This window comes from Mytilus californianus, unplaced genomic scaffold (assembly GCF_021869535.1).
Source record: "Mytilus californianus isolate M0D057914Y unplaced genomic scaffold, xbMytCali1.0.p SCAF_7, whole genome shotgun sequence".
Taxonomy (NCBI): domain Eukaryota; kingdom Metazoa; phylum Mollusca; class Bivalvia; order Mytilida; family Mytilidae; genus Mytilus; species Mytilus californianus.
In genome coordinates this window covers 87,381,760-87,396,512 of record NW_026262723.1, presented here as the reverse complement: position 1 = coordinate 87,396,512, position 14,753 = coordinate 87,381,760, and the positions used below count along the sequence as shown (strand labels likewise).

The 14,753-nt window shown below is 32.1% G+C and overlaps 1 protein-coding gene across 1 annotated transcript; it reads right to left on the bottom strand.

The window, feature by feature from the left end:
- Positions 1 to 1,020: 1,020 nt before the first annotated feature.
- Positions 1,021 to 5,730, bottom strand: LOC127708538 (uncharacterized). The gene is made up of 2 exons (XM_052213435.1): positions 5,645 to 5,730; positions 1,021 to 4,118 (listed from the first exon to the last, which is right to left on the bottom strand). Exon 2 carries the CDS (start codon positions 4,108 to 4,110, stop codon positions 2,614 to 2,616), a length of 1,497 nt encoding a protein of 498 aa, XP_052069395.1. The 5' UTR covers positions 4,111 to 4,118; positions 5,645 to 5,730; the 3' UTR covers positions 1,021 to 2,613.
- Positions 5,731 to 14,753: the final 9,023 nt, after the last annotated feature.

Sequence of the window (14,753 nt, the reverse complement as noted above, 5' to 3'; positions counted from 1 at the left end):
ATATTTCATTCCAAATCCATAACTATGAAACACCGTCTGAAAGTGTTACTGCATCTGGAAAATTTGAAATGAATGACACTATTCATAATTTCTCCGTGTTTCTCGATTACCTCAAGCCATGATGACTACTCACAAACATGCTTAATGCCGCCACATATTTTATGTACCTGTCCAAGGAATCTCTTATCTGGTGAATGTCATTTGTTGCGCTCTTTATCATTTATATTTTATAGTTTAAGTTTAAATCTGGCAGTTCGTTTTCTTTTTAATTTGTCACTTTGTCATCCCGGGGCCTTTCACAGATTAGTTTATGGTAAGAGTTAACTCATTGTTGAAGGTCGAACGGTAGCATGTAGTTGTTCCAAATTTTTTGCCTTTCGACTTGGGTGAATAGTTGTCTTATTGGAAATCTTAACAATTCTCCTTCTTTTAATGATATTTTCAAATGTCGAATTGAAAGTAAATATTACATCTAATTTAATCACTAGTATACCTCTTGCAGCATTTAATGTTTTTTCAGTTCAGTTACTGAAAAGATTTCGTTACTTCAGTATCACCAAGCAAGGTAAAACAACCTTTCTCTACTTTTATCTTGCAATCAGACCCTTTAAAAAATGACGAAGTAACTAAGCATTCAAATGTGAAAAAAAAATCAGGTTTTTGCAACCAAACCAGAAAAGGATAAGACAGTACATGGATTCATATTGTCAAAAAAAACCAGTGATAAGGTATCAATTTGATGACAAAAATAGACGCAATACATATTTCATTCAAAATCCATAACTATGAAACACCGTCTGAAAGTGTTACTGCATCTGGAAAATTTGAAACGAATGACACTATTCCTGTTTTATCAAATTAATAGGTTTTTTTTAAAGAACAAGAGAAAAGATTAAATAATTATTTATAACTTCTATGTAAATCAAATGTAGTCGTCTCATAGACTACATTTTATACAAAGAATAAAGGGATGAAATATAGTTACACTACTTAAAGGGATAATAAACAACAACAATAAAATAATATAACTATGATAAAACTATAATTATGTATGATGAGAACTGGTTTGTGTAACGTACAAATGTGTTTACAATTTATGACAAAAATTGAAAAATTCTAAAAGCCTTAAACATAACTGATATTTGGGATAGCAAAGTAAACTGTATCAAGTCAGAAAAATTAAGACAAGCAATTAAACAAACAAACAAAAACAACAAGAACGAAAACGAAAAAAGGAGAAAAAAAAGGTATTTACCCAGAGATAAAAGTATATACACGAAATTGAAGAAAATATAAGGAGTTTTAAGTTTTAAAAAAAATCATAAAGAGGTGATTTTTCAGAGATTCCTATTTGAGCCAAAATTCTATAAAAATGCAAAAAAATTAATGACCGATATGTGCAAAATTAAAAATGTAATTTCAATTAAACTGCTTCAATAATTTTCGAATTTTAAGGTCGAAAGACGGTAAAAATTGGGACATGCGTTTTCGAGTGGAAATATAGACATGCACCAATGAAACTAAGTAAATATGTTGCTATAGAAAATATAAATACAAAATGCCAGGAAGTATCTGTTCTATGACGTCATAATTACATTTGGTATGATGTCTTTACTAATTGTACTGAACTTTGTTTTATATTAAGGATGTATTCTTCTGACGTTTCAGTCTCGTTGAAATCTCGTTCTGGAATTATTTCCAAAACATGTGATACAAGTGGAAAATATCAATGAATTTAGAAAATGTTATAATCAAACTTAACTCTGTGAAAGAATTGTGTATTTACAATAAGTAGTTTTTGAGTACTAATAAATTTTTCAAATTTTATTACCAATCAAGTCAGTCTTTTTAGCCAATATTTTGAGAAAATGAGTGAGGGGTACAAGAAAGGATTTTATCAGAAACATGTACATGCCATATCCCTTTTTCTTTTCAAATTTCTTAGATATGTATTTTTCAATCATTTATAACAAAGAAGTTGAAATAATATGCATTTTGTTCTTAAAACAGAGAAAAATCACAAATTTACAAAATTGACAGCATGGTAAATTTGACACGAAAAAGCATCAAAATATGATAAAACTTTCTTATATTAACACTACCTATAGTTTTTTTAAGTAAAATTTATTCAGATTGGTCCACTTCATCTTTATTGAAAGTATGAACAAATGTCTAATTGTGGAACTGTGATTTTTTTCACGATAATAGCCCCAAAATGGGTAAAAATTGATGAAAAAATGGGAAAATCATCAAAATTTGGTACTTTCAACGGGCCGTAGCAAAAATAGAAGTGCACCACCATATGATTTATTCTTCACCAATTATTTTTTTACAGTCATTTAAACCCAAAAATCAGGTTAAGAAAAAAAGTTTAATTCTAGAAATTTTTGGCTCCTCAGAGGTGTACATCCTTAATATATACTGTAATGTCTCAGTGAAAAATTACGACTAACAAACGTCCATAATCGCACTTTGTCCTTTTAACTTATTAAAAACAAACTACAAAATTAATGCATACAATTAACATAGAATTCGGTAATTTTATAACGATAACAAAACGGTCAATGCAAGTACGTGTGTTGTCATTACAAGTTCATACGAAGTTTATTTTCATTATGCTCGAAAGAACTTGTAAAATGCGACAAAACATTCGAAATGATAGAATATTACAAATGGAAACCAAAAACTTTCCAATAAAAAATTAGATTGTCTCACACGATATCTGGGATTAACAAAAGTGTAAGACATCCATATTCCAAGATTTACCAAGGATACAAACAAAAAAGTATTTTGTACTGAACAAAAAGGCTTTTGGTCTCCTATCTTTTTGTAGTGTTTCATTTGCAAAATAAATAATGTTTGAAAAAGTGTAGCAAAAACACGGAGGACAGCATTAATTCGAAACAGAACTTCTAATGGTTTTGAATTTGGATATGCATCACCGAAACAATCTAAAATATAATATCCACAAGTTGCGAAAGAACTTGTTATAATAACAAACTGATCTAAGCTCATCCCACTATTAGTTTCCTGTTTTGGTCTTAGTTGTCCGTTCAATGCATAGAAACACTTGATTATTAGCGGCGTTCGTACTAAATTAGCACAAAAGAAGACAATGTTGGAAAATGATCTGTAATCTGTCATTTTTTCCCTCGGTCCATATATGTAAATACACTGAATTAGCATAAATGAGAAATTGTATAGTAAACCAATTACTAGGACACGTACTGAATTTTTATGCCAGACACTACAGCGCGGCAGTAGTGGGTGTTGTTCACTATCCAGGTCATCATTTTGTACCAGTAATGTTTGATTTTCATCGTCTATGTCTGTTGAAAGGGAAATGTTGAGTGTCTCAAATTCAACCTTCTTTTTTGGCCACATTTCGGAAAGAAATATCAAACTTAGAAGAGAGTATTCTAGTAATACCGGTTGCAGATACGGATTTAAAAATCCTACTGCCTTAGAGAGTCCATCAACGTATAAACAGTTTGAGACTGTGCTATTAATGAGATAGCTGATATTTATATCATGATTAATTCTGTATGTATAGAAAGTTTGCTGTGACCACATTGAAATATTTGTCACAAATAAAACCAATAAACCGTAATACAAACACAAAACATTTGCAAATTCAAATCTAGAAAAATAGTGAATGAAAACAGTTTGACATATCTGAAATGTCCAGGTGAACGCCCAAAATAGTGTGACTTGGAAGTTGTAAACCTTGCAGACGAGGTGCATCGCTAGTTGCAATGCTTGATATATAATATTCCCGATACAAAACAACCACAGAAATTTTAGTTTCAATTGATCGCTAGGTTTTACAATTTTTATTTCTACCCAGTTAGAACGGCATCGAGCTGCAACACTGCACATCACTAGACCGATTAACGCCAGACCTGCAAGTCCTATCATCAGCAATCGAGACTGATTCACTGGTAGTACAACTATTGTTTCAAATATGATGATCATGGCTGTGGTCAATAGAACTACTCCAGCAATACTGCCGTCATGTACTGAAAATCCTACATTTCGTCGCTCCTTTATCAGACCAGCAGAAAACGGAACGATGAATGTAGCACGCAAAATTTTGCACAGTTGATTCATTATATTTGCTGTAAAATAAAATATGTGGCTTAAAGTACAACTACCTATTGAATCAATTGTAATTTGTTTTTTTTTTTTCTCTTTCAAAATATGGATGAAATATCTGACATAGGAAATTAGTTAAACAACCAAGAATCAACCGTTATATGTGTATGCAGCCCAATCATTGTTGTAACGTGTAAGCCGGGGACAACAGAGAAGTAATTCTTTTTGCGATTAAATACAATTAGAAAATAGATAATTTAAGGATTTTTGATATACAAAGATAGATCTTCAGATTCGATATGCTATTTATTTTAGGTTATTTAAACAATATGCAGCAAACTTTAATATGTTTAAAGGACATTTTTAAAAAGTCTTTCAACCCTTTACTTAATTTGAAAGATTCGCAGCTGTTTGCTCTTTGAGGCTCTAACAACAGGTAACGAAATTATAGGCGTCTGCAGATTAGCCGAAAGTCACATTTTTTTAACAGTTTTTGATTATTTATCCAAACTTTGTATAAGTATATTTTTAATCAAAACCAAAATATGTTAGACTTATGCTATATATGGTTTTCTGGATACAAATTAAAATAATTTTGGTTAGCGACGTCATTCGATGCAAAATATTTAAAAAAAACACATGTTAAATTTGGAAAAAAATGTATCAAAATGGCAACAACAGATACATCGATCACCGCAAAACATTTTGTCTTACTAGATGAAATAAATAAAAGTCGTTGCCAAATGTTTTAAGTATATTATATATACCCTTTGATATTCGACTGCCAGTAATACAAATGTATTTGACATCTTTTTTTAATTTGACACTGCGAGGAGAGCAATAAATGCAGAAGAGTTTTGCCCTGCCTCTTTGATAATACGTAATTGCTGTCATTGCTGCTATTGCAAGTAAAAACTCATGAAAAATACTAACCTTATAATTCAGTACGCTAGACGAGCATGCGACTAATTGAGAATCAGCATTTGCGCTCGAATAAAACAGTTGGAGGGACAAATCAATAATAACGTTGATGAGCATTGAAAACCAAAAACCTCTCGCTGGAGGAAGAAAATCCTAAGTGTTTCAATTAATTTTAACATTGTATAGATAGTAAATTTCAGAAAATGACCTATCAATTATGTTTCATGCACGCAAATAAGCGCTGATCTGGGCTGGTGGTAGCCTCCGAAACGAAACGCCCTCCCAGCAGTACTGACAGTATTATTCACCGGGTGGGCAAAACCTCGGTATTTAGATGAGTAAATAATATTGACTTAAAATAGATTACAATTGAAAAGTAGATACTTAGCTTTGTGTTAAATTTGCGTATATAAAGGAGTTAACTATATAGCTTAATGAGAATTACTTCCTCGTATTTGTAATTGATTTATTTTTAATTTGATCATGACATTTTGTCCACGAGTATTAAACACCAATGTATATTTAAAAAGTTCTCAAAATTTTCATTACTACATATTCTTTATAAACTTAGTTTGCTTACAATTTAATGCTTTAATGTCCTATTAATTTATTTACTAGGTTTACTTACTGTTGGTAGTGTTGAAAATTATTTCGACGTATTCAGAACGATACGACACATCGTAATAATGATAGTTGACCTTTGTATAGATAAGTTCTATGGATATATATTTATAGATATATTCCTTATATTAATAGATTGTGGTGACATCACTTAAAGCTCGGAGAAAACTAGTTTTATCTATGACTCATCATAGTGGTTATCAGTTTCCTTTATCGAACTTGTCTACTGTAGTATATATTTTTTTCAAATTTCAAATTGCTGCAAAGTTAAAGTGTCATTATAACAACTAACTTCGGTTGTTTAATTAACACTGGTTGTTTATCGACCTTGGAGACAATTCAAAGTAGAACATCCAAAGGAAGATGATGCCACTTTATTGGTCCATCGAAAATTAAAAGGTATAATTAAAAATCTACCAAATAACATCCTTTTATTTTTTTAAAAGACACAAGTCTGCTGGACATCAGTATTTATATTTTTGAATTTTGTCTTACATATTCGCACTAGAGTTTCAAACTTCTTATATTTTCTGCAAAACAGCAAAAACTGACAAAATATCCTCATTTTTGTAGACGAAACGCGCGTCTATCGTACAAAATTTTAATCCTGGTATCTATGATGGGTTTATTTTTTTTTCTGCATCGTGTCCTTAACCTCTGATTTGTATGACAGTTGTATAAATCTCCGTAATAGTGTGAGTGAAAATTGTGTGAGCAATCCTAGCAGACATAATTTCAAATGTGGCAATAATAGGGATCCAGGAACTAAAATTGTATAAACAAACATCCTAGATATACATCATAACAAATTGAATTATTCAAACAAACATACAATTAAATCGAAACAAGGCGTCAACAAAACAGTTTCTGTAGGTGATAATAAATATGATCTAGTACAGTATAGTAAAACATAAGAACATATGTATACACACTTTCCCAATAAAGTACAAATTTAGGAAAATACAAATACGAGGGAAAACAAAATGAAAAAAAAACACTATGAAATCGTATGTGTCCGAAGCGCCCCCCTGGACCCAACCGCATCAGGAACGCCCCAAAACCGAATACCGAATGACGAATCGAGTCATACGACCAAAAGGAACATTCTCAAATCGTACTTTCTTTTTAATTTGACCTGTTGATACTATTTGTAACGCTTTTTTGTTATTTAATGTTAACATGGATCTTGTCTATATACCAGCTTTGATTATTTGGTATTTAATTACTACAAATTTTCACTTCTTCGTACTATGAACATCAAAATCATTTCATTTTTCCTTAGATGCTGTTCTTGGACCTGTACAGGAAGTTTTATCTAGCACTAATTGTATATTTTTATTGTTGATATTCACCCCATATGTACCAAGTGTTAGATCAGTTTTATTGATATTAAAGAAATTTCTTGGTATTCCTAAACGGAAGATTTTATACACACAGAAGAAGAAGTATACTTAACAACAAAATTATTTTCATTTACCTGTGTATAATATGACGCAGGTTTTTTCAAAAGTGATGATTTTCTATAAATTGGTTGAAATTTCACAGTGATATCATACTTTAACTTTGTTTAAACCTGTTTATTTACTTTTGACTTTAATTATTTATCCCTTGTAATTTTTTATTAACTGTGTATTTGCATTCAGGTGTCACAGGTCAAATTTATTCGTTCATTGTGTGTTAATTTACGTTTTTTGATTGAGTTAAGTCTTCCAATTGATATTTTATAGTGTGTTTTTCTATGTTGTGATGTTATACTATTGTTTCAGAAAAGGGAGAAGGTTTGGTACCATTAAAACGTTTAATCCCGCTGCAAACGTTTGCACCTGTCCTAAGTCAGGAATCTGATTACAGTAGTTGTCGTCTGTTTATGTAGTTCATACGTGTTTCTCGTTTATCGTTTTTATATAGATTAGACCGTTGGTTTTTCCGTTTGAATGGTTTTACACTAGTAATTTTTTGTGGCCCTTTATAGCTTGCTGTTCGGTTTGAGCCAATGCTCCGTGTTGAAGGCCGTACCTTGACCTATAATGGTTTACTTTATTAATTGTAACTTGGATAGAGAGTTGTCTCATTGGCACTCATACCACATCTTCCTATATCTATTATAATACAAAAAAAATAAAGGGAAAATTGGAAAAGAAATAAAATGATACACAACGTCAGCAAGCAGAATATAAATATTACTCAAGATCATTCTGTATTTTTTGTGAAGTTGATCTTGAATATTTTTCTATTAGGTCTTGGTACCATCCGGTGAACTTTTTGAGAAAGGACGAGACGTTCTTTGACAAGACCCTGGCTCATTATTATTTTTTGCTCAGACATCAATGACAATAAGTAAGAATATCAATGCAAATTTACTAAAAAAAATTAAACACCAAAACAATATATATGCAGAAAAGGGGGATCAATTCCACAAGCGCATGTGCATTTGATGTCAAATACTTAAATTGGACATGACGTCAAAGGGACCTTTCTGCAATAAAGTGTTAAGATTATATTATTAAGCCTGGTCATTTACAGGGCCAAATGCCTTCAACCGAATACGTCCCGACAGCGTCCCGATTCTGCCGAATGCGATCCGACAGAGATCAGACAATGAACAGACAGTAAACCGACGCTAACGGAAGATATCCGTTAGAAAACCGTTTCATGTGATAGTCTCGTCCTATAAAAAGAAATCGCCATATCCGGGATGATCAGGTACTACCGGAATGCAATCCTAGCACAGTCTGATGTACCGCATTGCAAACGGCTTCGTCGGGACTCCGTCGTATCGTGTTCTGTAATTGTCGGGACTCCGAGTATTAATGCCGAATTTCGTATTAATAACGGGACTGTTCCGGAACAAAGACGGTTCGTATTCGGCAAGATCTGGATGCAATCTGGACTCAATCGGCAAAAAAACAGCAGTGACAAATTTCTCCAGATCATGCCCGTTCCACAGGACACCGTCCAGAAAACACAGAACATTGTTACGATTTTGATCCGATACAGAATCTTTCACGACATAGTCACGATTGTAAAACGACTAGACAAAATCGGCTGAGTTTCCCCGAATGTTACGGGATGCACCTAACTGTCGGGGGTGCTTGGCCGACCTCTCCGGACCATTTCCGATCCGTAGGAATCTGTTATGAACGTATACGACTGCGTTCAGATAATGATAGGACATTCCAGATCATTGAGGATAGTAATCCGACTTTTTCACTTTTCGTGTCTTAGCGCTGTCTGATCTCAAACGGGAGCCATAATCGGCAATGTGTGAACGCCGCATTAACTGAAGTCCTAAACCTATACCAGAACTTGCACTATAGTCTAGGAACACACTTCTGTTTACATTTAATAGATACTAAAATCAAACAAGCTTTTTCGCAAACCAGTGCTTGTCCAAATAAGAATTTACGATACATGTTATAATCCCCTTTTCAATGACGAAAAAGTGTTTGTTTGTCTTTTCTCATCAAAACAGATGGCTTTTCTGTTTTAAATATTTCGATACATGTACTGGAGACAAAATGTAATGCTTATTTAACACTTTTATTAATTTATTGTTTCCACGGCTTCCCATTTTAACATATTATCAGTCACTAACGTGAATCTTGATGGAAAAGAGAAGCAATGTAATATATAAATATAATGAGGATGACATTTCTTAGTGTAAGGTCAACGCATCCAAGTTAAAGGTCACAGAAGCTAAAATAAATAAAACCAAATCAGTGTAGAAAAGGATTAATGGGTGATACTCGGGGAATTTACTTTGGATTAGAAACAAACTAGGATATATAGTCACATGTAACACGAGAGAGATCTTAATAAGATTTTTTTTGGGGGGTAAACATGATTCCAAGTTTAAGTTCACGGATACCAAAATAAATGCAGAAAGGGGTTCTCCGAATGATAATTCATAACTAAAAGATTGTGAAAATTAGATAATCGGATTCCGTATTTTGCAAAACAAAACCATTTATACATGAACTTTAAAAGTTTTATTCCATAAAAAGGAGGTGTACCATTAGTCTTTGTGCTAAAAGTTGCAGAAAATAATTGCGAGGTATGTGCTAATTTTAAAATGCATTGTCTATAAGATATTAACAGTATTTATAGAAGTTTAAAGGTCGACATATAGCATGAATTCAGTTGTATCTTTACAAAATGACTAACAGTTTGATATACGTGTGCTATTGGACCAATCAAACCTAGTTGATATGTTGTTCAAAGACAGACAGTGCCTTTTAAATGTGACGTCATAACTACGAAAAATTTAAAGTAATTTATTCTTTACAAATTGAGTTTAATTTTACATCATAGCAACTTCTAAATGGATATAAATTGAAAGTCTTAAGTAACTGTAATATATTACGATTTACAATCAAAAACCTCACATGTGTCCTTTTAATATAATGGAAAATAAATAACAAAAGAATGCAAATATAATCTACATAAAATTCGATAACAAAATGACGCTAACGAAATTATCCATACAGGTATTTTTAGAATATATATGTAGGGTTCAAATCTTTGGTGGGTTCTATATCTATGGCAAATTCCTAATTTATGGTAAATATGACGTTATGCCATCCCAATCTATGGCAGATTATTTAGAATCCTAATCTATGGCAATTTTTTAGTTTCCTAATCTATGGCAATTTTTTAGTTTCCTAAGCTATCGCGGATTTCTAGTTTTCAAATCAATGACATATTTTCTACAAATGGCGGACCAATGATTTCAAAGTTGCCTTAAACAAGTCGAAATTTTCAAAGGTAGCGAAAAGGCTGCTTTTAAGTTAACGCCAGTATAAGAAAAACGGATAAGAAGTACGACTAAGAAGCATATCCATAACCATTTGTGAAATGGACACAGACTTTAGGGGTGAAATGATGTGTCCGGAATAATAAGCATTTCCTACTCTGTACATGGTACCTGTGTGGCGCTTCATTTAACAAAGTCCCTTAACAACCCAAAACGCATTTCACTTTTTACCTAAAATTTTTTTTGAGCCTTAATAAATCTTTTTAACTGATCATGATTTAAGTCAAAGTCCTGTAACGAACAATGACTTGCCTCAAACACGTGGCTTTCTTATGAAAATGCTTATTTTTCCAACAGTACCGTTATTCGACATAAATATAGTGGAAAATCTCAGGAAAGATTATTTGCTACAATAGTACAGGTAGTCACTGTTATATAGCTGACAAAATGCTATTGGTTATTTTACATGTAAATTTTTTTTAAAGAGACCATTAAAAATAACAATAAAACAGCATATCACGACGAAAAATTATGAAAGAAAGCAAAAAGCAAACCAAAATAAACAGTAAAAACTCATGCAATTAGGGGTGAGGGCAACACCAGAAACACGAGAACAAGAAAACAAGGTGCGGACCCAAACACGAAACATAAACAGCAAAAACACTAAAAACATATTTATTAGTGTGAAATTGCCTGCACCAGCAATTTTGCTGCTACGAATGATTGGGTTTGTTCGCTAGAATTCTTATTTCGTCCGAATCAGATGATTACATCTTCTCATTTACAGGGATTTCTGTTAAAGTAAACTCGAATTCTGAAATATAATTTAATTGATGGATTAGAGTCCTTGAAATGGCCTTTTCTTTTCCTTCTATATAACAAAACCGTCATCGTTAACGGCGGCTTGGACGTTACATGACGTTATTAAATTGTGACGGAACATTACGTTGTTTCAAAATCTTCCATAGATTTGGAGAAAACAAAAAACTGCCATAGATTTATGATTTGTTTGGCGTTTGTGACGTCATATTTGCCATAGATTAGGAGTTTGCCATAGATCTGGAATCCACCATAGATTTGAGTCCTACAAATAATCATTCCTGGGACTCTCAAACGTGTCCATTCCCTTAAACGCGTCCGATTCCGCCAAACGTGTCTATTTCGACCAAACGTGTCCTTAAAATCCCAAATCGCCCAAACGTGTCCGATTTCACATCACCCAAACGTGTCCGATAATTGTTATTCGCCACAACGATTTTTCTTTAAAAACTATATGATGTTAATACATCAATTTCCGTTTATATGATATAAAATATTTGTATGGTCACCGACTTCGTTTTTGGTGTATTAACCAATTTATTAAAGACCAAACAGCCTATTCAGTTCTACCAGTGATTTTTCCTTAAAATTTTGTGTGAAGGTATTTCATGATTTGAGGAACAAAATATGATAAAAAAAATTGGGGGTCACCGACTTAGTTTTGTCACTATAGCAACCTCAGTTTCGTGTTTTCCCGAATATTAACATGATATTTGCTTGTTATTTAAACTCTCAAAAAATCCCATTATATCAAACCTACAAGCATAGTTCTTGTTTCATGTTAAACAGTAGATTTGTGTCTATCAAATACAGGTTCAAGAGTTTAAGACTCTTATTGTTTTGATCTTAAAAAATATGATTTATTTCATTCCCGCCAAAAATAAAACGCAAGAATGAAAAACTTTTACAAGTATTAAAAAATATCTACCAGTGATTTTTTCATAAAAATTTCAAGAAGGAAAGTGCCATGTGTACTCTTCAAAATAAAGCAAAAAAATGTATATGTCACCGACCTTTCAAAAAAGTTATTATTAATTTTCATGTTTTTTTCTCGTTCGTTTTGAAGAAAAGAGTTGTCTTTCTTCAGAACATTGAATCTGACGTCATAGTACAAGTTTTCCTTGCTGGCGTACTGTTTGAAAAAAGTTGCAAATTGGACGTTTGAAACCCACATCTAAATTTTCAAGAATCAAAAATAACAACTATATTCACCTACTTTATTATCCGGTAATACAAGAGATCACATGTATGTATCAGTATCAGATCTCATGATGTTGTTGCCACACAAAGTTAACCTTCAGAATGAAAAATTGTTCGAAATAACCTTTCACGACGCTTTAGAAAGGAAAGTCTGTTTTTGTCCTCTCCCTCTCATTAGCAAAATCATTGAAAATAAAAAGAGAAATGAAAGATGACACTGGTTAACTTACAGACTATTTGACTATATTAAACTAGATGTGTGGGTTTTTTTTTTGTCGCGTCAATTTCAGAACTTCGCCCTAGCGCACTCTTTCGCTACAGTTGACAGACGGAAATCCATTATCACGGACGGACTTCTTTATACCATTATGTGTCCCGACTAAGACGAGCGTATACAAATTATTCCATCTAGTTTGTGGATTCATTATTTCTGAATATTTAGAATATAAGAAAATTAAAATTAAAATTATAGGTGTATTGGTATAATATATGAATTAAAGTTTTTGATTCTAAAACGTTTTACATCCATTTAACCTATCATAAAATACGATCCCCGTTATTACTACCTCACGTGTTTTGAATAAACGAGACAGTAAATATAAAATACAAATAAGTTTTAAATTCAAAAATTGATTTAGAATCTAAGAAATAATTTTCCGTTGAAAACTATAAAGTATTTCTCAGAACAGGATGAAATATTAGGAATCTAAATAGCTCATTTGGAAATTAAAACAAAGACAAGGTTGTATGTATAGATTGCCGGCATTGAAAATCGAAATTTGTTTTCAATCTTTCCGGTCATTGTAGGTTTTTGAAAGTGAGAAATTTTATGTTGGATCTTATTCTTGAAGCAATTCCTGGTACCTTTGATAACTATTGTTTTTGTTATAAGTTAAATTTACAACAAGTTTAGTTTTAAAAACCGTAATTTTTTTATTTTAATTCACATTCACTGAGTATATCAATTTCTTATATTTTTTGCCTTAAGCTTCTGTGAAATCAGGCGAAATCTTTATCATTTCTCCTTGAGACAATTTGAAATGAAACAAACGACAAAAGACAATGAACCTTTATCATTTTTATTTTTACATTAAGATTTTGTCAATTAAACAGTATAGATAAAATTTAACTTCATTGCAAGATCACCATTATTTTACGAGAATCTTAAAGAAATAAGTTAATCTCAACATGCATACGTTGCCAGTATATCGAAACTTCTAGAAAGTATTGTTATCGGCCTAACCTTCTGAAAACTCAGTTTTGAAAAACACATATTAAGTTAAAATTCTAAGCGTAAGTCATATAAATTTACCAGTGTAAAGTTACACGGGCGTACGAGATTTGCGCCGATTTAAAAAAAATTTCGATCTTTAATTTGCGCCGATTTGATTCTTTCATTAGCGCCTATTTTATTTTTTTTATCACTAGCCCCGATACTTTATTTGCTATACGAGTAAATACATGTACATGTAGTAAACCTAGAATGTATATTGCATGGTAATATATGGATATAAATAGTGTTCCCTTATGTTTAAGATAATTTTGGTCATATTGTTCGAGAACTTCGTTTTGACACGAGAAAGAAAAGATGGACTTCGTTATTGGCAAGTACAACAAGTATAGAAAAGATAAAATGACAAGAAAGGAATATATCAGATGTGTGGCATATAAATTCTTGGCAAGATAATAAATCATTGTACTAGTATTACATTTTTATAGATTTAATTGTGGTGCTTTGAAATGCTGTAAATAGAATTTTACTCCGTGATTTTAGTGGATGAAAACAGAGTGCACAAATATCTTTTAATTTGACTTATCCTGTTCGAAATTCTACTCCCACCTCCCTTTGTGAGTAGGGGACAACAGTTATATTCATGTTATAACTGACAATTCATAACAGATGTACAACTGGCTAACGGAAGAGGTTTATATGATAGATAAAAAATAACTTTTACCTATATTTACCTGTACACTATCGGCGCAAATGAAAGACAAAATCGGCGCAAGTGAAAGAAAAAAAGTGAAATGCAGATCGGCGCAAATGCAAAAAGTCGAGTTCAAAATTCATATTTTTATCATTATTTTTATTAGAACGGAGGTTACAGATAGTGTAGTATCTTTTGTGTCCATTTGTGTTTAATTTCCACTAGGTATCAGTGCGACGATTAATACCACTTTTCTTGGAAGATGTAGTTTCACAATGTTGGAATCCGTGATAAACGCGAAATAGGACGTTATAATTTGACGTTTTTTCCATGGCTAGAAACAACGTCATAGAGCTTTTATGTCACTACCAAGTTGCGTTAGTTGATGTGCATCAACAATAGGCTGTTTGGTCTTTAAC

Bases quoted from the DNA above. Each gene is read 5' to 3' on its own strand.
- LOC127708538 (XM_052213435.1), bottom strand. From the start codon at position 4,110: ATGAATCAACTGTGCAAAATTTTGCGTGCTACATTCATCGTTCCGTTT.